Raw genomic sequence first — 27,579 nt, forward strand, 5'->3', positions numbered from 1 at the left:
GTAAATGCTCTCTTACCTACAACATACAGGAAGGCTTCACGGTGTTTGATATTGCAGCTATTGCCTGCAATGCAAGTGTATCTTCCTGAGTCCTTGGTGGTAACATCGTAGATCACCAAAGAGCCATTGGGCATGATTTGGATCCTACAAAAGACACAGAACCTATTTTTAAACAAAGGAGGGCAAAGCCAGGCCTGAGAGTTTCATGCTTAAACAACCAGATTGTAAGCTTCATACCAAAGGGTACAGATTCTAGTCATTTGCCCCTCTTTGTGTGTCTGCTTGGGCTCATTTAGAAGAAATTACATTGAATTTTAACACCAGAGGTTGCCTGCCAAGGGTCTGATCATGCTAACTTCTTTCCCACAATTCCATACAGTGCCAAGAGTGATAGCCTTCAACAGAGCTATACATAGTGCAAAAAGGACAGTGATGCTGAGAAGCCTGAGTGTTTAGACTCAGTGGCTTGAACCCAGCAAATCTAATTCCTGTGATTTTAGCCAGAATCTTACCACATTCATGCTTTTTCCTCGATTCCTTGAAGCACTACGACCAGCTAAGAATGAGATGCCAGCCCCTCCAGCCATGCAGACCTCAATGAGACAATCCCAAAAGGCAAGCAAAACCCCAAGCAAATCAAGTCAAAACTTCTAATTTACAGGAGTCCTAACCCAGAGGTTCTGAATGCTTATGACTGGAGATGCTAAGCATCAAGATGGCCCACGTAAACCCCAGCCTGCAAGAGCCCTCTAATGTTGTATAGGTAAATACAGAGGAACCAATTCTCACACAGCCTGTGAATACAAAGCAGGAGAGAGGGCAGGGGCTTCTTACCTGGGTGAGAGCTTGCTGGGATCTAGAATCTTGTCCTTCCCCTTCCATTGGATATGTGGCACTGGGTCACCCTCTGCCTGGCACTGGAACATGGCCGTGTGCCCCTGATACACTGTTGTAGGCTCTGGCTCCAGTTTAAAGGTGATGTAAACTAAACACAAAGAGGTTTCAGCTGCTCAGTGTCAGTGCATGCACTTTTCCAATGCACCTGGCCAACATGCCAGACCTGTGGAGGCCCTCTGAGCAGGGACTCTCCTGTGTGTGTGACACAGGCCTAGCAGGAGGTGCTCAGGGTATGCTGCTTTTTTGCAATGTTTAAAGGAATGCTTCTGCTGGAGCCAAGGGAGCCTAAGCCTCAGAATACATCAGAACAAAACTGTCAGGATCACTTGGTGTCCAGACAGCTTACTGCTCACAGACACCATGGAGAACAAGAAATAATTCCCCATGCCGATGCCATGCCATGCCATGCACTGAAACAAGCACCATTAGTTTCAAGCAGGCCCACCTGAACCACTAATGCAAAAGGGGACTGCCTAAGGAGCTCTCGGTTTCTGGATGACTCAAGTTCTGATGCAGTGTGGAGGTGCCTGCAGATAGGCTGAGTTCACCACTGGTAGACTCCAACATGCATGGATGCTGGGAATCCTGTTTATCAACAGGGATTTCTAATTGATGTTGCCACCTGGGCAGTCCCCTAAAATTCTCCTCAATGCAGGACAATGGCACAGGTGATAACAAAAATACAGGAGGGGACCGAGGCAGGGGAACTTACCTGCCACCATGAGCTGCACCAGGGCCCGGATTTCACCTTGGGGGCCGTTAGAGGCGATGCACGTGTAGTTGCCAGCATCACTCCTGCGCACCTTGTGAAAGTGCAGGGTCCCACCATTGTGGCTGATGTGAGTCGGTAGGCTGCTCCCATCTGGAGGGTGGGAGAGTAGTTACTCTGCAGTTACGCCGACTCAGACAGGAGGCTCTGGGGCCATTAGTTTCATTTCCACAGTATGGATAGTGCATTTTTCCTCAGGCATGGAGGTGTCTCAGCTCCCCTTATCAGTGAGGCTCACAAAACAGGACACACATGGCCCAAGGGGTATGCTAGCTATACAACCTGCCCCCTCCCAAAGCCAAATGCACTGGGCCAGAATGATCCCCAGTATCCAAGTTCCTTACTTACCTGACTTCAACCACTGGATGGAGGGCTTTACTCGGCCAGTGGCTAAGCAGGTGACAGTGACCTCCTTGTCAAACTCCATACACTGCAGGGGCTGAGGGGGAGGAGTGAACTTCAACTTTTCTGAAATAAATATAAATAGATGCTAGAGTCAGGGCCCCTAACACTAAGTGCTACTGAACAAACACACAGAGTTCAAGAGCCCACACCAAAAGTTCTTAGGCAGTGGGGAAGTACGGAGCTCCAAGGGAAGAGAGATTCCAAGGGAAACATGTACCTTGGGATCAGGAGGACTCCTGGTCTCCTGGCCCAGCTGGGGCAACATCTGCCTGACTAATGAAGAGGGTTCACCCCAAAGGTTGTGAACCTACTAGCAGAACATATCCACCCAGCATACCCAGCACGTGCACCCGGGCAGATCCCTCAATGCTCCCTGCTGGAGTGCTGCTCACACACTTGAACACAGTCCCATCATACACCTCCACGTTGTTGATGCGCAGCGTCCCATTGTCAGAGATATCAAAGCGGGAATCCTGCCAGGAAAAAAAACAGCAGCAATGTAAGTCCTGCACCTCTCCCAAACTTCCCCTCTCCATGGAAACCCATCCTGCCCAGCGCCACAGACACTATTCCAGTAGAATGCCATCCTTCTGGGCCTTGGCCCCTGTTCTGGGGATGGGACGGTGGCCTGACCTTTAATTTAAACTGCTTCATTTGGAGCCTGGAAGTGCCTAGGAAGCCAGCTTATTACTGGCCCATGGTGCCCTGACTCTAGTGCAGAGGCGAACAAAATACAGCCCGCAAGCTGCACCCAGCCTTCCAGGCCATTCTATCTGACCCACAGGGCCCCTAAAAATTTAGAAAATTAATTATTATCTGACCCTGGCTGTCTGTTAAAGATGACAAGGCACCAGTGGCAGCAGGACCCAGGAAGAGCCAGAGGTAGGACCTAGGGGCGGCAGGACACAGTAGCAGCAAGGCCCGCCCAGCCCCACCCCACCTACCCCCAGCCCCCAACTGGAAGCCTCTGCCTAGCACAGGCTTCTGGCCTGGCAATCCTGGGGCTGTTCCCCACCTCCCTCCAACCAAGGGTGCAACTCAGCTAAGAACATGGGGTGGGGGGAGGACCGCCAGTGATCACCCCCATCCTTACGGCCTGGCCAGGCTGGCTCCTGCTGAGTCCCGCAGTCTGGCAATACAGCCAGGAGCCATGTGGTGCAGGAGTGGCCGGAGGGCAGGTGCAGGGTGGGGAGAAGTGGTAGTGGTGGGCAGGAATTCATGGAAATGATGATGGCAGTGGCAGCAGGTTGGGGGGGGGGGGGGGAGTGGTAGTGAGTGAACAGGAGTGCAGCAACAGCTGGGCGGGAGCATGGGGCTTGTGCCGGTGCCCCAGGACCAGTGGGGGCCCAAGGCAGGGTGGCAGGATCATGGAGCCCAGGCTGGCAGGGGCTTTATGGAGCTAGGCCGGCTCCCCACTCTCTGTGACGGTGCAACCTAGCCCAGCTCCATAGAGCCCCTGCTAGCTTGGGCCCCAGGCTCCTGCTGCCCTGCCCTGGGTCCCCACTGGCCCTGGGGCACTGGCCTGCCCACTCACTGCCACTTGCCCCCCCCGCCTGCCTCTGCTGCCACAGCCATTTCCCTGCTTTCCCACAAACCACCGCTGCTTCTTCCCATCTCCCAATGGCTATGCCGGCACCATGTGGCTCCCGGCTGCATTGCCAGACTGCAGGATGCAGCAGGAGCTGATGTGTCCTGGCCCCCACGATTCTTGGCTGGCTCCATGCAGTGCTGGCTGGGCTGGGATGGGTCCTGCTGCATTCTGTGGATCCGGTCATGCAGCCAGGAACTGCATGGTGCTGGAGCAGCTGGCGTGGGGAAGCAGTGGCAATGGGTGGAAAGATAGGGAAGTGGCAGGAGAAGGGCAGTGGCAGGAGACTGGGGGAAAGTGGCAGCGAGCAGGAGCATGGGGCTTGTGCCAATGCCCCAGAGCCAGGAGCAGCAGGAATGCAGAGGAGCACTGGGAGGAGCACTGGCAGGGGCTCTGCAGCAGCAATGGGAAGTGTGTGCATGTGTGTGTAATGTTTATAGGGCAAGTCCCACACACACACTCCATCATACACATGTACCCACACCCCCCATGCACACCCTGCACCCATACCCCTTCACACACCCCAGCGACCCTCCCCCTCCACACACTCACAACCCCCACAAACCCCATACCCACCCACACCCCACATATAACCCCACATGCTCCCTCACTCCACATACACACACACCCACACCCCCGAACCCTATATTCACCCACATCCACACCCCCCACACCTATCTACCCTTCCACAAACCACCCCCCCAAACACCCTCCCCCACACAAACCCACAACCCCCCACCTATACATGCCCAGCCATACTCCCCGTACCACCTTCACAATATACACGAGTAAGACTTCATTTTAAGGTATTGTGCAATCACCTCTATGTACACTACGCAAACACATGTAAATCAGGACAAAAATATTTTTTGAAATCAAATTAATGAATGTTGTAATAGATGTTTGATTGTTAGAATATAATTTGGTATTTTTCTGATTATGAGATAACAAACCCCCTTGCCGGGGACAAAGGGAAGGACTTCTGGTGGCAAAGGTCAGGGGTTAGGGGCCGGGCACCAGTCCCAAGATGGCGTCCAGGGGGTGGGGCACCTGTCAAGTGGCAGGGCTACCCATGCAGCCCTCAACAGCTTGCCAAAATTTGGTAAGTGGCCCTGCAGCCGAAATAATTGCCCGCCCCTGCTCTAGTGGGACTAGTCCTGAAACAGTGGCTGGCTGAGGTATTAGAGGGAAGGCTATCCCTGCTATAGTCTGCTTTTGCTCTCTGGTGCCAGGGAACAGGAGAAGTAGAAGCCAAAGTTCAGAGCCAGGATAAGAGAGGCAGAGCACAAGAGGGCCGGGGCTGAGAGAGGTGGTGCCAGGGAAGGTGGTAACTCAGATTAGGTATAGGGAGGCAGTGGGGAAGTGTGGCTTAGAGGGAACAAAGTGAGGGACCAGAAATGGTGGGGTCATAGGAAAGTGGAGTAGAGGGCAGGGCTGGCAGGGTCTCAAGGGATAGGGTAGAGGCCAACAGAGATGAGGCCTGAAGGGAGGACCCCATACCAACATCCATTCTTGAACTCAAAGACATCAACAAATCCTTTCCTTGATAGCTTCAAGAAAACCTACATAAAATAATCTCCCTCTCTCCCCCAACTCAGAAACATTTGACAAATTCTCTAAGTTACATAAACAGGGGAATCTTGGCAGACCCATCATTTCCAATTATGGTACCCTTACTGAAGAGCTACCAACATTCACAGAAACCATCCTTAAGCTACTTCTCATTCAAGTTTTCTACAAAGAACAACAGATTTCCTCAACAAAATACACAACATCAACCACTCCCCATAAGAAGACCATACTTGTGACCATGAATTTCAACAGCCTAACTAGTTTCCTGCACCATGAAGGCATCACAGTCTAGTCTAACTAAAATACCTGTTAATACACAGACTAAGATTTGTAACCTCAAAAGATCGTACAACTCAATCCATTTAATCTTCATCCACAACTTTAAACTTAAAAAAACCAATGCTTTCGCCAAGCCATGGACACAGCTGTGGGTACAAAAAAATGCTCCCCACTCCTATATGCCAGACTGTTTAGGAATCACCTTGATGAAGCACTTTTGAAAAACTGCACCATCAAACCTGTGCTTTCTCTGAGATATGTGGATGAACGGATCCAATTAGCTGGAAGGCTGGATCGAGCCCACAGGCTATATTTTGTCCACCTCTGTTCTATATCCAACATGGCACTGGATGAAAAACTATTTATTTTTTGGTAGTGCTGGAGTGATGATGGATTTTGGTAGTGCTGGAGTGAGGCAAGGATTTTCATGGGTAATAACTTCAGTTAGTTACTTCTGATCACCCACAAAAATCCTTGCCTCTCGTATGTATATTTTATCGGTGACCCACCACACTTGCCTCCACAAAACCAGCAATCTTCCCAGACACACACACAGGAAGTCATAATGTATAGCCAGACCCTCAGATTTCTTCATGTCTGCTCTGAAAATGCTCACGACACCCAATTTGCCAATCAAAAAATTGCTTTTACCCAGCAAGGACACTCCAAAAAAGAAACAGACCACATCTTTAAAGAAGCCACCCAAATATTTAGCACAAACCTGTTACAATACAAAAAAGAAAACCCTCACCAACCATACATACCTGGCTGCCATATTTCATCCCACACTGGAACCTGTATGGATCAGCAAACAATTGCATCCTACACTTGCATCCTACACCTTGGGAATAATATTCCCAATCCCCTTGCTCCTGGCTTTCAAGCAACCCTCTACTTCACCCAGCTCATCATCACATGCAAATTCTCTGTTGATCACCAAATGTCATGCAGAACAAGACCCTGACCAAACAGCAAATACAAAACCTGTCAACACATCTCCACAGTCACCATAATCAACAGACCCCACAATGAAACCATCAGAGTCTTTGCATCCTACACATGCCTATGACAATGTGATATACCTCTTCCAATGTACCAAGTAGCTTCATGAAAACTACATGGTTGCAACTAAAGAAACACTATGCTCCAGAATGAACTCTCACAGAAAAATAATAAGTCAGAAACACCCAATCACCAGTGGGAGAACACCTTCCATAGAACAACCACTCACTCCACCTCTGACCTTATGGTCCTTGACCTTGAAGGCAACCAACACAACACCTTCAGAAGAAGAACCTAGGAACAAAAATTCATAAATTTACTGGACATTAAAAACCAGGGATTTACCACAGATGATGGTTTTATGGCTTATTACAATTTACCTGCCCCCTCTGCTAATCTCTTTGTGCTCCACAGGTAAATAAGGGCTCCCTACTCTTTTGAATGGTCTTATCCTTTTACATAATTGGGTGTATCCATTTCAGCTGCTTTTTACTTGTTCTGTAGTCACTTCTGATAATTTCTTCACTGCATCAGTGGACTGTCTGCTTGCTCATCTTCAAGTGTCACTGAGAATAGTCACAGAGTGAAACAAAAGTCACTGTTTTACCTACTGTTGGAGTGATGTAGTTGTGACAGTCCACAAATTATGCAAGAGGCAAGGACTTCTGTGAGCAATACCTTTTACTGGACCAACTACATGGTTGGCATAAAGCTTTTGAAAACAAGGGACATGAAAAATTGTTTTGCAATTGAAAGCTTGTTTAACTTTATCCCAACCATGAAGCTGGTCCAATATAAGGTATCACCCACAGAAATCTTTGCCTCTTGCATTGTTTTATCTGGCATTTAGCCTGTTTCTTCCCCAGATCTGAGGAAGGGCATTTTATGCCTGAAAGTTTGGCTAGCACCTCTCCAAATATGCTGTTGGTTCAATAAAAGATACTGCCAAATAAACCTTACTTTTCACATATCCCTTGAGCCACCATGGCTACAAAACCACTACAGCCCTAACTGTGGCAGAATACCATCCCTGTCTCTCTCCAAAACTCTGCTCTGTGACAATTTGGTTAACATGGTCCCTAAGGAGGGCAGACATCCCTGTCAGGTGACACTGAGTTGTAACCTGAGCTGGATACATTCCTGAGGGAGGGGGGAAACCTGCTCTCTCTGCCTACATGACTGGCCTCACATACCTGGATGAGGGGGGCTTAGGCTCCCTATTGTTCTAAACAATACCAACCTGACTGGGAGGGGGATAGAGACCCTACCCAGCAACCAGTGATCCATTTCAAATTGGTTGGCTGGCAGCCAACAGGTGCTGGTCTCCATTGGACCAGGTAAATGAGGTCATAAGGTCTATATAAGTTAAGGACTGACCAGGAGGAGGTGCAGTAGTCATGATGAAAACTCAGAGACAGATGCTGGACCATCTGAAACTTGTTGTCTCTCTTGAAACTCATAATCAATGAACTGCCTGCCTCCAGAGGGAATCTCCATCTGCCTCTGGATGATACTTGTGAGTAAGCTACTTGAGATCTAACTAAATATATAGCTTTCAGTAACTCAGATGCATGATCAGAGGCTACCCAGCCATCCTGTTTACTCTATGGGATTTCTCTGATATTGCTCTACGCTGTACCCTATTCCAAACTTACTCCTTGCAACCAATAAAGATTTACTTTGTATCTAGTGTGGGAGACTTATGCCTTGGGGTCCCCTTGATTCGGCTGACTAAGGCTGACTATTTGTGCTTCAGGCTGAGGGAAGCACACCAAGTTCTTGAAGTGGGTCAAGTACCCTCAAGGGCTACTAGACCTGTGTTTCCCAGGGGGCACAGAGCAAGGATCAGTCCAGACCCTGGGTGGAAGCAGCATTACTCCCAGGCTAGTGGGTGTGCTCCAGGAAGGGGGTCGGCCAGACAAGAGGTGCACCCAGGGAAGCACTCAGAGCCTGGAAGGTGGTCAGGTACAGTGAGGTGGGTGGTTCAGCGCAGGAGCACCCTCTACTGGCCTGCCAGTTATGGGGTCAATAATAAGAGAGGCCAAGATGGCAGAGAACTCTTTGTAGCTGCCTAAAGGAGAGTCTCGCTAGGAGAGCTCCACTGATATATCGGTGGCATATCAGATCAGCACAGATAAAAGGAAAATTAATATGATCAGCAAGCGGCTTTTTTTGGTTGGTGTAGGCGATAATGTCACCAATAAATGCTGTGTGTATGCGCGCAGCCACAGCATGCACGTGACTAGGAATGCAGCTCGGCAGCTTGGGGAGCAGCATCTGGCCTGTAAATCTATGGGGGGAAAAAGGGCGTGGAGTGAGCAGATCGAGGCCCCCATGGTGAGGAAGGGAGTGGGGCAGAGGCAGGCAAGGTGCTGCCCAGCCAGGGTGGTGAATGTGACCCCAGGGCCGGGATGGAGCCGCAGGGGGTACAAGGAGATGGGGAGGGGAGACAGCTCCACGCCACTGTGTGCACCCCCAGGGGAGGCGTGAGAGGCATGTGCCCCCCTGGATTTGTGCATGGGGTGAGGGCAGGCTCCAGGCGAGGGGCTATTCCAGCCTCTTCCTGGCTGGGGGACTGAGCTGGAAGGGGTGGCTATGTGGTAGGCTATAGCCACCCTAAAATTTGCCATAGCCTCTCCCCCTATAGCCACCCATCCCAGTGCTGCTGCCTGCTCCACTGTGCATACCCCTGGAGGAGGCATGGAGTATATGCACCCCCTCAGATTTGTGTGTTGGGTGACGGCAGGCTGCCCGCTGCGGACTTGGGACCAGGGGCAGCACCAGCCTCTTCCCAGTGGGCAGGCTGGGCCGGGGCTGTGCTTGGAGCAGCGAGCCGCCCCCCAGACAAGCCACCCACAGCTCTATCCTGCTCCTGATGGAGTTGTATTCACCGCCCTGGCTAGGCAGCTCCTGCCCCTGCCCCACTCCCACCACACTACCACCACGCAGCTATGGACAGTGCTAAAACAGCCTACAGCTCCCCCAGAGGATTATAGGATTACTAGGACCCACCTCGGAGATGGAAACATTATTGCGGTACCAGGTGACCCTGGGTTTCAGAGAAGCCTTGCTGAGGCAGTGCAGAAAACCTGGCTTGCTCTCCTCCAGGTGGCTGTCCTTGGGCATCTCCACCCATCTGGGTATTGCTGGGTGGAAAGGAGACATGATTTACTCTGGATGCCCTACCAACAGCCCACCACTTTCCCCAGTTGCACTGGAGACACAGGATTCTTGCTGGTGCTGCCCATGGACCCAAAGAGTATACCAGACGGTTCCAGAATCTATGGCATCCATCATCACAGTCTGCATGTGTGCAGTCCCTGCAATGGCTTGATCACATTGGGGCTCCCCTGCAGAGACTGCTACACACACAGTGCTATTGCAGCCCAGCCCATTTAGCTCTACTCTTATGTGCTGGCAAGAATATGTGCAGAGAGCAGCAAGAAATGCCCCATCCCCTCCCAGAGCTAAAGCACACCCTATCTAATGTCCCTTTACTCATCTGGAAAGAACATCTGGATGTCAAACCAGACAACTTAGGAGCAGGCTTCACTACACAGGCCTGCAGATGCCAGGCCTGCCTCTCCCTCAAGTGAGACCTCCCCCTGCCTTTCCTCCCCCCCCCACAGCATACACAGTGCACACCAAACCTGAACAGTACCCTCCACACACACAGGAAGCTGCTTACTGGCTACTGTGATGTTCAGATTCTGCTTCTTCTCTCCAGCCTTGTTCGCTGCATAGCAGGTATATATGCCAGCATCTTTTTCAGCAATACTGGTGAAGACAAGATCCCCAGCCTCCTGGTGCACTCTGCCACTGGTTGGGATGCGCATGCCATTCCTCTCCCACCAGATATGAGGCTTAGGTACACCCCGAGGGGCAGTGCAGGCCACACGATGCTCTTGCTCTGCTGTGAAAACCTCTGAGGAGAATGGCTCCATGTCCTCAATCTCTGAGAAAAACCATTGAAGGCATGACTTACACCCTGACCAGGATCTATGCAGGGACAGGGTGCCTGAGCCTTCACACCACAGAAAACTGGCTCAGAGGCTTGCTGTCAGTGTCCAGACAGATCCAAGAGAAATGAGTGGGTGAAGAAGAGCTTCTAGCACAAGAAAGGCACAAATAGGTCTTCTTCTCCGGCCTGGTGGCCATGGGGAACTGCTCATCCCATGCCACAGTGCCAGGCCAGTCCTACTCCTGCCTGCTCAGAGCAATTCCAGAAGCCCAGCAGCACCCACCCAGCCAGGTGCTCCTAGACTCTGGTCCTTACCTGCCAACTTCAGAGTCACCTCCAGGATGACGGGTTTCCCCCTCTGCCCATGGCCAACACACTTATAGACCCCTGTGCTGCGTGCTTTCACCTGTGTTATAAGCAAGGAGCCATTGGCAAATACTGTGGTCCTGTACACAAAAGAAGGAACAGAAGTCAGTGGTGGGCAGATACAGGAGAGGCAAACACACAGGACCCATGGACACTTCCAACAAACAGGCTACACAGCCTGCACTCTCCTTGCTGTATCCCATCCAGTGGCATCAGAAACATGAGGCACCAGGAACAGAAGGTCCTGCCTGGGGTTGGCCCACCTCAGCCAGTATGAGACGGTGGGGCCCTGACCACAGAAGGTGCACATCACATCCAGGGAACACAGGGATGAGCCCTGCCTTGGCACTTGGGGTCAGGACTGGCGGTAAGCCAGCCTCTGCATACAGGGGGCAGAGACAATGTTCTAGCCAGGACGGGAAGGACATTGTCAATGGGTGTCTCTAGATACTGATGCAAAATTGCTCAACTTGATTTAGGAGTAACTTGAAAACAGTTAGAGAGAGTAGGGTATTGCAAGCACCCATCCATCCCTTCTATATCAGACAGGAAGTGCTTTAGCTCTATGTCCTGACCTGCTGTCTCCCAGGGAGTGCAATATTTTTTGTGAACATCATCCTGTTCCTGCTCTGAGCCCCAGCTTGGGCAAATGAGTTAAGCATAGACCCCTTTGTCATGAGGAAAAGAGGCACAGAGCAACTGTCACTGCATGGATTCACCACCATAAAGACCAGAAAGTTCTCACATCAAGCCTTGAGGCACCATCAAGAGGTGGCTGCACAGGGATGTTTCTCCCACGAAGCATTCTGGAGAAGAATCTTCCCCCAGTCCCATATCTACACAGCTATGGAAGAACTTCAGCCTCTAAAGCTGGGAATGCTGGGAGAGGCAGTCCAGGAGGGGCTAACGTTTTCCCAGGATGCACAGGACTGATCTTTTGTCCAAGAGACAAGCTTGTGGGGGCCTAAATACATCAGCTTGTAGTTGGGGAGCGCTCAGGGAGGTGAGGAACCTACTTTTTATTTATTTTTAAACAAAATATGAGATTCTAGGCAATGTGAGCAGGACCCAAAAAATGTATGTGTAACCACGTTTGAGCCTACAGCTGGAAGAGGAGGAACTAGTGAGGGAGGAGGAAACTCTGGGAAAGACTCAGAGATGTGGGGGATTCCCAACGGAGGCTGGAGGCTGCATAGCTTTGGTTTAATAATAACCAAGACCCCAACAAGGGAAGTAGCCAGGCTGAAAAGTTAACACCATGAATAAAGGAAAAATTGCCAGCAGGTGGCGCTTGAGAACTTCTAACATACTTATGGGAGCTGCAAGACCAAGAAAATGTGTTGCCCTGCTCTTCAAATGGCTTCTTCCGGCAGCCCTTTATATCAGCTCTCAGCAAAAATGGTGGTAGCTATATAAAGCCAGGAGGTTTATGTTCAGTGTGTGCTCAGCCCCCACATGTACAATTATGCATGGTTATTCTGGGGCTGACTGCCACGCTCCTGTTAACTCATGTATCTACGCTTCTGAAGTATTAGATTTGTCCAGCATCTTGGGGTTCTTGTAGTTCCCTCCACCTGGACCCTGCTTCCAAGCTGCCCCTTTACCGAGGATGCTTTTGTACAACAGAAGAGAAACGCAGTAAGGTTGCTTCTGGGCCAGAGAAACCAGCAACCAGTGTTAAAAGCCCTTTGCAAATAAAGTCACAAGACAACTGACAGGCAAAATCTCCCTCTGCTCTAGGAATCTGCCTCAGAACCAACCCTGGTCCAAGGTTCCAGCATTTCCATGATAACATGATACAGATTTGCTCTCTTTTGCTGATTTGGGGTATCCGCCCATGAAGATTTCCAGTGCTGGGGATATGCTCACCGGCTTCTGTTGGTGATGGGAGAGTTGTCTTCAAAGATCCATTCCTGAGCAGGAGGAGGCACAGCTGTGAACTGGCAGTGAAACATTGCCTCTTCATTCTTACTCACTATCTGGTTCTGTGGGACAATTACCGGGCGGGGGAAACTCTCGTCTGGAATGGGGAGAATACAGGAAACAATAGGGTGACGTGTGCCCCCTCTCTCCCTGGAACTCCATTATCAATGTGTACCAGTTCATCGCCAAAGAAACACAAGATACTGGAGAGACATGGAGAACCAATGGAGAATCCACACAGCTAGGAAGCAGCATCCAGGGAGATTGTTATGGCACAGGCCTGCACACCAGATCCCAGCCTGGAGACCCTACAGTCAGGGTGGTTTTGGACCCCTCTTTAGAAACCCTGAATAAGGTGGAAAATATAAGCAGAGTGACACACATCACTGCTACTGTGTTGCAAAGCCTGGAGGCACCTGCTACCAGCTGCTACCCTTGGAAAAGCCCAGATTGCTGTCCAATGGACTAATGAACAGTGCAGGTTTGTGCCAACACAGCCAGGTTTGCCATCTAACTGCTCGCTACCCCTTCCAAGCTGCGAGCAGCACCTTCTCCCAAACACCCTTCCTGTCACATCGCCCTTTTCTGCCAGTTACAGCCATTCTCCATGGCTTGGCCTAAACCAGGAAAAGGAGGATGAGCCAAGGGTTTGCCGAAACACATACAAGCTGCATTATTTAACTGGACCCCAAACAGTTAAAGCAATGTAAGCCCCTAACATGGGCACAGCTATACCAACATAAGGATGTGTACACTAGCGTAACTATTCCTGCAGGAGAAGGGAAATAAACTATTGGTCAGCATGACCAGCACCAGTATAATTGTGTCCATGTAAGGAGCTGGACCAATGTAACTATACTGATAAAAATGTCCCCTAACTGAAAAAAGATGCAGGGAGTAGGCCTGATGCATGTAGCTTCAAGTTCCCTGGGGCAGGGACAGTCTCACTGTTCTGCTTGTATAGGACGTAACCCAGTGATCCACAAATACAGCTCCCAGGCACTTGGGTAATATCCAGAATAACCACACCTGCTAGCTCAGCCCCCTGGGGAATTGGAGCTGGCTGTGACCAGCTAACAGGACTTTCTTGTGTGATGAGATGGAGAGTTGGGAGCTTCTAAGGCTCCTGCTACACGTTACATATATTATGAAATTAACTAGTAAAACCTGCAATATATTTAAACCAGCCACACATGGAACAAAATTATTAGGGGTGCACCGATAAAGATTTTTTGGGTCAATACTGATGGCTGATTATTAACAAACCATATCAGCTGATATCTTATTGATGATATGCAGCTTGGCAGCTTGGAAAGCAGTGTCTGGCTGGTAAGTCTGTTGAGGGGGGAAGGGGCAGGGGGAGGGAAGGGGCATGGGGGGGGCATATCAAAGCCCCCACAGTGAGTGAGGAGTGGGGCCGGAATGAGTACTGCCCAGCCAAGGTGGGACGCGGGACGGAGTTGCAAACGGCTAGTCCACAGAGTGCAGAAAGGCAGGGGCAGCTTCCACCACTGCATGCACCCCTGTGGCAGGCATAGGGGGCGTGTGCCCCCAGATCCGTGTGTGGAGTGAGGGCGGGCTGCCACTGTGGGCTGGTGCTGGGGGCTGAGCTGGGCTCTTCCCAGTGGGGGTGGGGCTGGGCTCTTCCTGCCCAGGCTGTGCTCAGAGCAGGCAGCAGTGGTGTTGGGACTGGGGCTATGGGGTGGGTCCCCCCATAGCCCTCCCTCCCAGCACTGCCACTGCCCGCCCCAAGCTATCCTCCTCCCTTCCCGCATCCCCTGGAAGACCTGCTTGCCACTCCATCCCATGCCCTGCCCTGGCTGGGCAGCACCTGCCCCTACCCCTGCCCCACTCCCACTCTCACCATGGGGGCTTCGAACTGCTCCCCCCACACCCCTTCCCTCCCTTCCACCCCTTCACCCCAACCAACCTACCAGATGGACACTGCTCTCCAAGCTGACAGGCTGGCTGCAGCTATGCACATACACACGGCATTTGTCAGCAGCATTATTGGCCACAAGAGCCACAAAAAGCCAATTGCCGATAATTTTCATGTCAATTCTCCTTTTATTGGTGCCAATACAATTCAGAGATTCACAGATGCTAGGGTCACAAGGAACCTCAAACAGATCATCGGGTCCAACCCCCTGCCTAGGCAGGAAAGAGTGCTGGGGTCAGGTGACCCAGCCAGATGTCTATCCAGCCTACTCTTAAAGACCCCCAAGGTAGGGGAGAGCACCACCTCCCTTGGAAGCCCATTCCAGATTTTGGCCACCCTTACCATGAAGAAGTTTATCCTGATATCTAGCCTAAATCTGCTCTCTGTCACTTTACGACCATTGCTCCTTATTACCTCAAGAGGCACCCTGTTGAACAGAGCATCTCCAATCCCTTGCTGCATCCCCCTAATGAATTTGTAGGCGGCCACAAGATCACCTCTCAGCCTTCTCTTGCAGAGGCTTAAGAGGTCCAGGTCCCTCAGTCTCTCCTCATACGGCTTGGCCTGTAAACCCTTAACCACACAAGTGGCCCTCTTCTGGACCCTCTTGCAGTTATCCTTCTTAAAGTATGGTGCCCAAAACAGGATGCAGTACTCCAACTGCAGTCTGACCAATGCCACATAGAGGGGAGGTATCACCTCCTTGGTTCTATTTGTCTTGCATCAGCTGATGCATGATAAAGTGCAGTTAGCTTTGCTAATGATTTCGTCGCACTGACGACTCAGTCCACTATGACTCAGAGATCCCTTTCCGCTTCTGTCCTGCTGAGAGGGTCATTTCCTAGCCAGTACATGTGCTGGATATTTTTGCACCCTAGGTGCAGCACTCTGCACTTGTCCTTGTTGTACTGCATCCTATTGTGTACTGCCCACTTTTCTAACCTGTCCAGGTCTGACTGCAATTGCTTCCTACCCTCCAGAGTGTGCACTTCACTCCACAATTTAGTATTGTCCGCAAACTTGGACAAAGTACACTTCGCACCTACATCCAAGTCACTGATGAAGATATTGAAGAGTACAAGAATACATGGACCGAACCCTGTGGGACCACACTACCCATATCCTTCCAGGTCAATACTGACCCGTCTAATACCACTCTCTGGGTGCGATCGCTAAGCCAATTTGCCACCCACTGGACCATGTAAACATCTAAGTCACAGCCTCTTAATTTATTTGTGAGAATGAGATGAGATATCAAAGGCCTTGCTAAAATCCAAAAAAACAACATCTACCTCTACTCCTGTGTCTAAGCATTTTGTGACCCTGTCATAAAACAAAACCAGACTGGTCAGGCATGATCTACCTGCTACAAATCCATGTTGGTATAGACTGATGTATCAGTGCACCTCTAATAATCATCACATGATAAAAATGACTATCCAGCTATAAAAACAGCCAACCAGCTATAAAGTTAAAAACATAAGAATTGCATTTTACAGTCTACAGGTTCATCTTGCCCAGTATCCTGTGCCACAGGACCCTGGGACTGACCAGGTTTTTTTCCCCACTGTTCCTCTCTCACTTGCAACCTCCAGCATTTAAGGTATAGGAAGTTCTGATTCAGAGACTGTACCTCTAACTCCCATGCTCATAACTACTGATGCACCTTTCCACCAAGAATATGTTCAATCCCTGTTTGAATCTGGCTAACTTGTCAGCTTCCATAACACCTGGTGGCAATGAGTTCCACACTTTAATTACACACGGTATGAAAAAGAACTTTCTTGTTAGTTTTAAATTTACTACTAGTTTCATTTTGTGACTCCTAGTTTGTGTGAGAGATAGTAAATAATAAATCCCTATTTACTTTCTCTCCACCATTTAGTACTCTGTAAACCCTTATCATGTCTACCCTCAGGCATCTCTTTTCTAAACTGAACAGGCCTAGCCTCTTTAGTCTCTCCTTATATGGAAGGCCCTCCACAGTCTGTGCTTGAAAATGAGTAACAACTCTATAGCTGGCTTCTATTCAGCTTTAATTTTAATGTGTAGCAGGACCCTAAGGTAGGGATCATCATGTGTAAATAATTTCTTCTTCTAGTCTAGGCAGGACCCATCTGAGTAACAACTGCTCCTTCCTTAATGAGGTTCTACAGAGTAAAAGGAAGTCAACAAATACCTGATACTCCCTCCCTCCCTCCCCCTCTCCCGCAACAGATTTGAATTCATAGCCTCATTCACATCCTTCAGCATCAAAGAAGAGGCCACTGACACACCAATAGCCAGAAGACCTTGCCCTCCACCCTGAGATGCTATAGCAGGAGGCTCCCAGACAGATCCCTGCTCACCTATAATACTGAGCGTAAAGTTGTTCCTGCTACATACAAAGCCCACAGCATTGCGTGCACAGCAGTAGTAGACACCATTGTCATCAGGGCTTGCACTCTGTAGAGTTAGCGTCCGCTCCTTGTTGCTGATCAAGTAGCTGCTATGTACATTTATGATTTGTATTCCATCCCGGAACCACTGGCAGGTCGGGCTACAAGACAGAGACCAACATGTTAATACACCAGCGGGCAGAGTTCAAGAAGGGCTGGCCTGTGAGCCCATGCACTGGGGAAACAGCCAGGAAATGGCCCGCTCAGCGGCCCCCTCTGTCTGTAGCACTGGCTTGGATGCAGACATGTAGCTGTGACGCATGCAGCTGTTCCAATGAAAGCTGACAAACCAAACACTGATCTCATAAAGCAACATGGGTGACAGCAGCACACCAAGCAACTCCAGTAACTGGGCCTTGAGGTCCCCAATGAGTGGGGACTTCCTTACTATGTTGCTCTCCTACACGGCTCCTGCAGCGCACGCCGCTCCATGGAAGCCATTCACTTTCTCTCCCAGCGTTCAGGAACATTAGTGTTATTTCTGCCTTTCAGTTTTCCCTAGACTTTAATGGGTCTTCAGGAGACAGAGAGAGAGAGAGAAAGTAGGTGAAGGGAGAGGCAGAGCCCAGCACCACCACTAGCTAAGTGTGCATGGCTCCTTACCGCGGATGGCCATCAATGTGGCAATGCAGGATCACTGAGGTGGAGGGCTGGATCTCTGCCATGCTGTCTGGGTGCTTCAGGACCACCCCACCTGGTTCAATCCCTACAAAAGGAAAAGGTATTACATCAAGCCCAGTTCTCTCCACTATGCACAGAGGGGTGTATGCACACTCCAAGCTGTATATCCACACTTTCACTGTGAATGGACTGGCTCTTCAAAGCATGGCATCCCATGCCAGGGGGTATACCACTGTCGTAGTGCTCCTGCTCACCTACATTGAAAGTACTGACATGCACAGTGCTGGCTCCAGCACCTCCCAGGCTCCTTCATCATGAGTGATTGCAAATGGGCTTTGACATCCCCATCCCCAAGACGGTGCTTGGCTCCTATCTAACAGCCCCCTTACCCAGCCAGCACAAAGTAGACTTGGGGCAGTTCTTGTACAGTCTAGCTCATACTAGCCACCCCCCCGCCATGCATACCCTGAGCTCCAGAGCAGTTGTCAAAAGTCTCTGACAGTGGCTTGGAGCATATCAAGGACCCAGTGGCCTGGAATCTGCAAAGCCAGTGTGGGGGGTAAAGCAGAACAAAGTTCCTGCCCCTTGGGGCATCTACAGAAACTCAGGCATAACTTTGAAAGCAGACAATATGGCAGGTGATACCTGCTAAAGGAAGTGCAAGTGGAGGTGATATAGCCCACCAGACTGCAACTCCCCTTGGGAACTATGCTGGGAATGTGGGGCAGTCCCACACCAACTGGCAGAGAGTACCAGGGCACAGAACTGCACACAGAGGGCTCGGTCATACCCAAAGGGGACAGAATGGCTTCCAGGGCCTTACAGGAGCCAGGTGGATGTGAAGGGAGCATAAGGCAGGCATACTGCAGAGAAAGGCTTCAGGGATGTGTAGAGGCCTGTACTAAATGATGTGCAGGTGACATACTCCAGCCCCACCAGAATCGTGACAGAGTCTGAATGTCAGCAGCAGTGGATCCAAGGATATCCACTACAAGGATAGTTAATTCCCTCTTTAATACCACCTAAGGGACAGTCAAACAGGCCATTTTCCTATCAAAGACTTTTTCCAAATAAGAGAAGGGAATAAGGTACTGGACGAAGGGATTTCACTTCTTTGCATTTCAATTTTCACTGTTTTTCTTCCCTTTGTCTTCAATAAAGGTAGAAAGGCTTCTTGCACTGGCTGTTGTAACAAGAGTTGCCAGCAGCAATATGACAAAAACTTGGACCCCACTGCCCTGTCTCATGATGTACTAGTAAGCAAGGGCCCAAGACACCTTGCTTGGGCCCAAGACACCTTACTGGCAATGCAACAGAACACAAGGAGGATTACTGAAACTGGGGCCTTCCACAGGAGGAAGGAGATAACAGAAACTCAAGGGTGATCACAACTGGATAAAACTGAGCATTCCCCATGTGGGTAAGAGCCATCAGGCTGTGGAACAGCCCTTCACAGGAAGTGGGAGAATTCCCCGAGCTTGGATCATTTAGAATAAGAGCAGACAAAGCCCTAGAAAACAGACCAAGGGGAACCAGGCACAGGGAGAGATTAGCTGAACCCCTGCAGACTTGTCTCCTCTAGTCAGGAGCACTACAGGAGCTGTGGGGTACAGTTAATGTGTTTTACTCTGATCACTATCAAAGTAGGAGGTACCAGGAGGGGCAGAGCAGTCATTTTCTGAGTTAGCTTGAGCAGGAGCAGGGAAGTGGTCCCTAAATGAGACCACCTCATTCTTATCTGTTCTTCTAGGGAACTGCCTTCTGACTGACTAGCAGGGTGAGATGGAAAATTTGCTCAGGATTCCCAGCTCTCTAGATGCATGGCTTTGTCCTTTCCACTGCCAGGCAGACTGCTGGCTGTCTCTCCATCTTGCTAATGAGTAGGCGTGCACCAATAAAGATTTTCTTGGCCAATACTGATGGCCAATTATTAACCAACCATTTGAGCTGATACTGATTTGATAGCTCATTTACAGGAACGCAGCCCGGCAGCTTGGAGAGCAGTATCTGGCTAGTAAGTCTGTGGGGGTAAGAGGTATGGGGGAGGAAAGGGGAATGGGGGTGCAGATCGAGGCCCCCACAGTGAGGGAGGGAGTGGGGCAGGGACAGGGGCAGGGGCAGGAGCTGCCCAGCCAGGGCAGTGAATACAACCCCACTGGGAGCGGGACAAAGCCCTGGGTAGCTCATTGGGGTGGGTGGCTCTCCGCCCTAAGCACAGCCCCAGCCCAGCCTGCCCACTGTCCTCGCCCCACACACAAATCCGGGGTGGGGGGAGGCACATATCCCCCATGCCTCCCCCAGGGGTATGCACAGTGGGGCAGGCAGCGGTGCTGGGATGGGTGGCTATGGGGGGAGGGGCTTTGGCAAATTTTAGGGTGGCTATAGCCCACCCCATAGCCACCCTTTCCAGCGCCGCCCCCACCCACCCTGAGCAAAGCCCCAGCTCAACCCCCCGACCAAGAAGAGGCTGGAACAGCCCCTGGCCGGAAGCCCGCCCTCACCCCATGCATAAATCCGGAGGGGCACATGCCTCCCCTGGGGGTGCACATAGCGGCGGGGAGCTGTCCTCCCTCCCCATCCCCTTGTGCCCCCTGCGGCTCCATCCCGGCCCTGGGGTCACATTCACCACCCTGGCTGGGCAGCACCTTGCCTGCCTCTGCCCCACTCCCTTCCTCACCATGGGGGCCTCGATCTGCTCACTCCACGCCCTTTTTCCCCCCATAGATTTACAGGCCAGATGCTGCTCCCCAAGCTGCCGAGCTGCATTCCTAGTCACGTGCATGCTGTGGCTGCGCACATGCACACAGCATTTATTGGTGACATTATCGCCTACGCCAACCAAAAAAAGCCGCTTGCTGATCATATTAATTTTCCTTTTATCTGTGCCAATCTGATATGCCACCGATATATCGGTGCAGCTCCACTAACAAGACTCTCCTTTAGACAGCTACAAAGAGTTCTCTGCCATCTTGGCCTCTCTTATTGTTGACCCTGTAACTGTGGCAGGCCAGCAGGGGGTGCTCCTGTGTTGAGCCACCCACCACACTGTGCCTAACCACCTTCCAGGCTCTGAGTGCTTCCCTGGGTGCACCTCACATGTGGCCAACCCCCTTCCTGGAGCACACCCGCAAGCCTGGGGGTAATGCTGCTTCCACCCAGGGTCTGAACTGATCTTGACCCTGTGCCCCCTGGGAAACACAGGCCTAGTAGTCCTTGAGGGTACTTGACCCACTACAAGAACTTGGGGCGCTTCCCTCAGCCTGAAGCACAAATAGTGGTATCCCTTAGTCAGTCGAACAAATTCAACCAAACCGAGGCTAGTCTAGGCCCTCTCCCAGTAAGTCTCTCATGCTAAGTACAAAGGAGAACTTTACTGGTTACAAGGAGTAGGTTTGGAATAGGGTACAGGGTAGAGCAATATAAGAGAAATCCCTTAGATCAAACAGTGGCATGGTAGCCTTTGATTACGTATCTGTGTTACTGCAAGCTATATACCTAGTTATATATCTCAAGTAGCTTACTCACAAGTATCATCCAGAGACAGGTGGATATTTCCTCTGGACACAGGCAGTTCATTGACCATGAGTTTCAAGAAAGAGAGTGAGTTTCAGATGGTCCAACTTCTCTGAGAGTTCTCATCATAGCTGCTGCCCCGCCTCCTGGGCAGTCCTTAACTTATATAGACCTTATGACCTCATTTACCTGATCCAATAAAAGCCAGCAACTGTTGGCAGAGTTTGGGGAGAGACAGAGATGGCATTCTACCACAGGAAAAACCTGTCAGAGTGAACTTCCCTGGAAGCATAACCCCCAAAGTCACTTCAGAAGTACTTTCTTCTCTTGCTAGGTGTCAGAAAACCTGAAAACAGACAATTACTATGGCTGTACAGCTCCCACGGTCTACGGCCTGAAAAGCACCACTGCTTATCATTATTTAATTACACAGTGGTAGAATCCAGTGAACCATGAGGACTGGTCTTACTCTGACTCATACAAGCCACAGCCCCTTCTGAGCTGAGCAACCCCTGCTTCTGCAGGAACTCAAGACAGTACTGGGCCACAGACTGTGAAGCATCACCTCAGCATAGCACCAAAAGGACAGCCCTACTTCACAGGTAGGCTTGTTTTTGTGCTGGTCATGAAGAAACTTTAAGCCATATCCAAACTGATCTTGTAGATGGCTTTATGTACATGTCAAAATGCCTAAATTAAGTGCCTCCCAGAAGGGAGATCAAAAAAAGAAAATAAACAAAGAAAAAAAAAAAGGATTCAACAGCTGGGATCTCTATAAAGTATATGGGAAGACCAAGGTTGTCTCTCAAGGCAATCCAGATCACCTACTCACTTGGCTAAGGAGGTGCTCACAGCTATTCAACCAGAACATTAGGCCCAGAGGTATATTTAAACTTCCACTGACTCTTGGCTGCACACTGGGCACTTCCTATCATCTCAGGATCTAGGATACCCAGAGGGAAGATGCCTACCTGAAACAGGGCAGTGAATTCAGGAAAAAAGAGCAGAACCCTGTGTTTAGTCTTGAATGTGGCTAGTTGTTATGCTTGGGGGGGGGGGGGGGGGGAGTTGTACCACAGTCTAGTGGTGAGAGCACTCAGCCAGGAAGTGGGTGATTTGGGTGCTATAGGCCTTCCTCATCCCGAAGGGACACAAACCCCCATCCCTCACTTCTCAGAACAGTGCCCGGACCATCAAACTATGGAACAGGCTGTGTGGGAACACTCTTCACTCCTTCTGTTGAAACTCACTCATGGGCAGTCAAAAATGCAAGATCCTGTAGAGTCAAAAGGACAGCAAGGAACAGGGAGCACAATATTGTAGACCTACAGATGGAGGGACACTCTCCCGGGACAAAGAAATCTTGGGCTCCCATTGCTGCTGCCAGGGCCATTTTTGTTTCTTAACCAAGGGCTGTCTCATGTTAAATATATAAATAGTCCTGGTACCAGAGACCACAACCCAGGACTTCTAATCCCAGCGCACGTCCTCTTGAACACACCCCAAATCTCCTGAGGGTCAGGGTACTGACTGAATGGAGGTCTCTGGTTTCTGCTACTAAGAATGAATGGACACAGTGACTTAGAGAAAAGAGGAAGTGAACCTGAGTGTAGGCTCTGGAGAATGAGTCTCTTCTGAATGTGAAGGGAGTTGCTTAAAGCCCAAGGGCCAGCAGTCATAGGGAGCCTGGGCCACTGTGTTGAAACATTAGCGTCAGCAGGCTTGCAATGGCACTGGAGCTGGTTATGATTCCAAGATCAGTAACTCTGAACAAGAGGAGTTTGCTGGTGCTGAGAGCAGGGCCTGTGCCTGAAGGAAGCAGAAAGACTATGTTTGATGACAGTACTGAGCCTGGCAACTTTAACATTTGGGCTGCTTGCAGACGTGAACTTCCCCTCCTCCCCCACCAGCAAAAAAAAACAACAAAAACCAGCTTTAAACTCAGAACCGAAGCTAGTGCATACCCAGAAGAGACAGTGTGTTAATTGGCCCCAGCTCACCCAATATCTGTACAGATCAGGGGCTTTAGTCGGTGGGTTTTGGCACTTTTATCTAATAGGTGATTGAATCAGCTAAGCAACAAAAAGCCCCACTGAAGCACCTGCTTTAGTTTCATCGTTATTAGGGGCTGGAAGGGACTTTACAGATGATCGGGTCCAGGGCCCCTGCATGTGGGCAGGAACACTGCTGGGATCAAATGATCCCAGCAAGATGGACATCACAACGTTTTCTGAAGATTGCCAGGGTGGAAGACTGTACCACATCTGGAGGGAGCCTGTTCCAAACCCTTGGCACTTGGCTTGTAAAGAAGTTTTTCCTTATGTCTGGCCTGAAGCGATCTTCAGCCAGCTTGTGCCCATTATTTCTTTTCCTCCCCTGGGGCACCTTGGTGAACAGATGCTCCTCCAGGCCCTGATGTATGCCCTTGATATACTTACAGGATGCCACCAAATCCCCTCCAAGTCTTCTCCAGGCTGAACAATCTTAAGTCCCTCAGCCTTTCCTCATATGCCTTGGTCTCCAGGCCTCTAATCATGCATGTGGCCCTCCTCTGGACTCTCTTGAGCTTCTCCACATCCTTCTTGAAGCGCAGCACTCAGAACTGGATGCAGTACTCCAGGTGCGGTCCCACCAAGGCCGAGTAAAGCGTGAGGATGACATCCTTTGCCCTACTCGAGATGCCTCAGTAGATGCACGCCAGTGTTTGTTTAGCTCTGCCAGCTATGGCATTGCATTGGTGGCTCATGTTCATTTTGCTGTCAGTCATGAGACTCAGGTCTCGCTTAGTTGTGGTGCTGGCAAGAATAGCACTGCCAAGCCTGTTAGTATGTTTCAGATTATTTCTCCCCAGATGGAGCACTTTACATTTTTCTGTATTAAGCAATATCCGGTTGAGGTCCGCCCACTTCACGAACCTGTCCAAGTCAGCCTGTATTGCCAGCCCGTCTTCGAGCATGACCACGCTCCCCCACAGTTTGGTGTCGTCAGCGAACTTTGCCAGATTGCTTATAATAGCTGAATCCAAATTGTTAATAAACAGATTGAAAAGCACTGGTCTGAGTACTGAACCCTGAGGGACACCACTGGTCACCTTCCGGAATGACGACTCGGTTCCAACAATCAATACCCTTTGGGTACTGCCACAGAACCAGTTACCTAGCCACCAGACTGTGAAGTAGTCGAGGCCACGTTTTCCCAATTTGACCATGAGGACATTGTGGGAGACCAGGTCAAAGGGCTGCCCAAGTATATGACATCAACCTCATTTCCTCTATCCAGGTGGTGAGTAACCTAATCATAGAAGGAAATGAGGTTGGTCAGGCAAGACCTGCAAAAGCCATGTTGGCTACCCTTCAGAATACTACCTTCAATTAGCCTATGTGTGACTGATTCTTTGATGATTTTCTCCAGGATTTTACCTGGGATTGAGGTCAAACTGATTGGCTTGTAGTTTCTTGGGTCCTCCCTTCTCCCTTTCTTAAATGTAGATATCACACTGGCTTTTTTCTAGTCTTCTGGGAACTCTCCCAAGTGCTATGAGTCTTCAAATAACTTCGCCATTGGTCACACAAAGACATCAGACAGTTCTTTTAGCCCTCTCAGGTGTAGTTCATCTGTAGATATTTAGCCTTTGTAGGTGTTCCCCTACAAGATCTGGGCCAACCATGGGAGGGTGGTCACCCCCACCATGGTCGCCCTGTATCCAGTCAAGCAGGCTAATACCCTTGGACTGGTTAAATGATGATGTGAAGTATTCGTTCAGCAGTTCAGTTTTGTCCTGAGTGTCAGTTAACAGCCATCCCATTTCATTTATCAGGGGCCCTATGCTTCCCTTGTTCCTTTTGCAACTTCCTATGTATTAAAAGAAGGACTTTTTGTTGTCCTTGATTCTGATTGCCAATTTATGTTCAGCTAGAGCTTTTTGCTGTCCTGATCTGCTCCCTGCAGGTGCAGGATGCTGAATACTCCTCTTTCGTAGTTGTTCCTGACTTCCATCCCTTGTAGGCTTCTCACTTTAATTTCAGGAGGTCCATGATTTCCCTGTTAAGCCGAAGTGATCTCCCAGGTCCTCTGCTGCCCTTCTTGAGAGAGGGAATAGACTTTCTTTGAGCTTTTAGGATTGCTTCCCTAAGGAAGGACCACTCTTCTTGTACTCCCTTCCTCATTGGACCGTGTTCCCACAGGGCCTTGCCAACCAATCTCCTGAGTATGTGGAAATTAGATTTCCTAAAATCTGGGATTTCTACCCTACTGTCTGATTTTCCTGGCTTGAGGTGGATGGAGAAAGTGATCATCTCATTGTCGCTGTTGCTCAGTTTCCCTACAATGAGCAGGTTGCTCACTAGGTCATCCCCTCTGGCCAGAACCAAGTCTAGGAGCACCTTGCCCCAGTCAGCTCGTAGACTTGCTAAGTTAGATAGAGCTCCTCAACACAAGTGAGGAAGCTTTGTGAGCATTCAGATCTATACAGACACTGCAGAGCTAGGTCAAACTAACACACTGCTTCTTCTGGTAAAGCCACCGGCGATACATAGGGGGTGCGTGTGGGTGCACGTGCACCCCCTGACATTGGACGCCGCTAATGCTGCCGGCGGTGTCTGTGGTCAGTCACTGCTCACTACCCCCTCCCCGCCCCCCCACCAATGGCACTGCCAGCAGCATCTGCAGGCGGTCACCAATCACCACTACACACTTGCCACCCTCTTCCCCCTCACTGCTGACACTGCTGCAGCCACCTGTGGGTGGTCGCTGTGCCTCCCAGCCTCAGGAAGCATGAAGCGTTCACAGGTAAAGCACATTTTGTTTTGCTTTGCACATCTGTCAGCAGCTTATGTGTGTGTAACAACACAGGGAGCTCTGCAAGGCTGGGAAATACAGCATACAGGTGACCTGTGAGCAGAGAGGTAACTGGTAGTTTACAGTGGGCTGCTGATGCTATCTGAGCACTGTTGATTTCAAGTGGTTTCCATGAACATTTGAAGAGCCTCTGATCTTTACCAACCCAGAAAGCATTTGTTTTTGGGCACCAGAGGTGACATATCCATGTTTAGGCTCTGCAAGTTGTATAATCATCCCACAAGGCTGATAAGTCTCATGGCCAGAAGACGGCACTAGGACCAGAGTTCCAAGGTCTTTGAGAACCTATTGTGTAGTCCAGAGCAAGCAGTCTCCAAAATCTTACCTCCTTTGTGAAGCAGGGTTAGTGTGTTGTGGTAGCTGTGATTTGTACATTTCCTAGCATGAGGCAAGGGGTTTTTAATATCTTTTATTACAGCCTTCTTCAAGCAGACACAGGCTAAGCTAAATAATAAATAAAGCAATGACTTGTAAATGAGAACAGTTACTTAAAGGCAGGGCTGTCCAACAGGCAGCCCTCAGGCTACATGCAGTCTGTGAGGGGCCAGCATGGGGCCTGTGTCCAACGGGTGGTTAACATGTAGCTCATAGACCCTAGTAGCCACCTCTCCAGCTACCATGTGGTAGGGGAAGGTCAGAAAGCTCCTCATGCCACCTATGCAGTCTGCATAGTGGGGGTGGGGAGCTACATGCCACCAGTGCAGGGCAGCCAAAGTTGGACAGCTCTGACTTAAAGGAATCTCATGTGACTGTATAAAGTATGAGCAAAAAGAAGTTATCAGAAGTTACTTCAAAATAAGGTAAATGCAGCTGTATAGATACCTGTCTTAATTTTCATAAACACAACCCATTGTTTTTTCTGGTATTTAGTTTAGTCTGTGTCTGCTTCTTTCTCTGACCTGAAGAAAGGCCTAAACATCTTGTCCAGCTTCACACCTGGTCCAATAAAGTATATCACAAAAAAACCCTTGCTCTTTCATGGAAGCTTTTTCCGGGTGAGGGATGCTGGGTCTTGGTGCCATGGGGAGGAGGAGGATGTCCTCTGCCCACCTCTAGTAATAGACCTGATTCTAAATCTTGATCAGAATCAATGCAAAAGGACTGATCCTGATAGCAGTGAGCAGGAGGTCAGTCTGTTGTCAGTGCCACAGTGCATGCAGTGCTGAGCTAAGATGTGGAGCTAAGTGATTTGCTAAGGAGAAACAGTTGAAGATTATTCTGTCCTCTTCCAGATATTCAGCTTGAAAGACTGAGCAGATAACATGGACAAAAGACTTCCTTAAGGCAAAGGTGGCACTTTGTGTAGCTGTTGGATGCTCTTATAAGGCCATCACAAGAAAGGAAGAGTTTGAAACCTAGAGTCAGCATCTATGGGCAAGGCTATTTTTAGGGAAAAAGAATGTCCCTTACAGCCACTGAAGGAGAGAAAGAAAATGAGAAAGTGAGTTC

The 27,579-nt window shown here is 49.9% G+C and overlaps 1 protein-coding gene across 4 annotated transcripts in view; it reads right to left on the reverse strand.

The window, feature by feature from the left end:
* Positions 1–27,579, reverse strand: part of PTK7 (protein tyrosine kinase 7 (inactive)) — a 188,245-nt gene that overhangs the window by 17,749 nt on the left and 142,917 nt on the right. For all 4 annotated transcript variants that reach the window (XM_059720357.1, XM_059720359.1, XM_059720360.1 and 1 more), the window contains exons 3-13: positions 17,743–17,845; positions 17,050–17,240; positions 12,709–12,859; positions 10,789–10,919; positions 10,201–10,467; positions 9,525–9,658; positions 2,409–2,544; positions 2,015–2,134; positions 1,610–1,759; positions 835–985; positions 17–144 (exon numbers count right to left, since the gene is read on the reverse strand). In XM_059720357.1, the coding sequence (XP_059576340.1) occupies positions 17–144; positions 835–985; positions 1,610–1,759; positions 2,015–2,134; positions 2,409–2,544; positions 9,525–9,658; positions 10,201–10,467; positions 10,789–10,919; positions 12,709–12,859; positions 17,050–17,240; positions 17,743–17,845 (1,662 nt within the window). The remainder of the gene's footprint in view (positions 1–16; positions 145–834; positions 986–1,609; positions 1,760–2,014; positions 2,135–2,408; positions 2,545–9,524; positions 9,659–10,200; positions 10,468–10,788; positions 10,920–12,708; positions 12,860–17,049; positions 17,241–17,742; positions 17,846–27,579) is intronic.

This window comes from Alligator mississippiensis, chromosome 1 (genome assembly GCF_030867095.1).
Source record: "Alligator mississippiensis isolate rAllMis1 chromosome 1, rAllMis1, whole genome shotgun sequence".
Classification (NCBI taxonomy): Eukaryota; Metazoa; Chordata; order Crocodylia; family Alligatoridae; genus Alligator; species Alligator mississippiensis.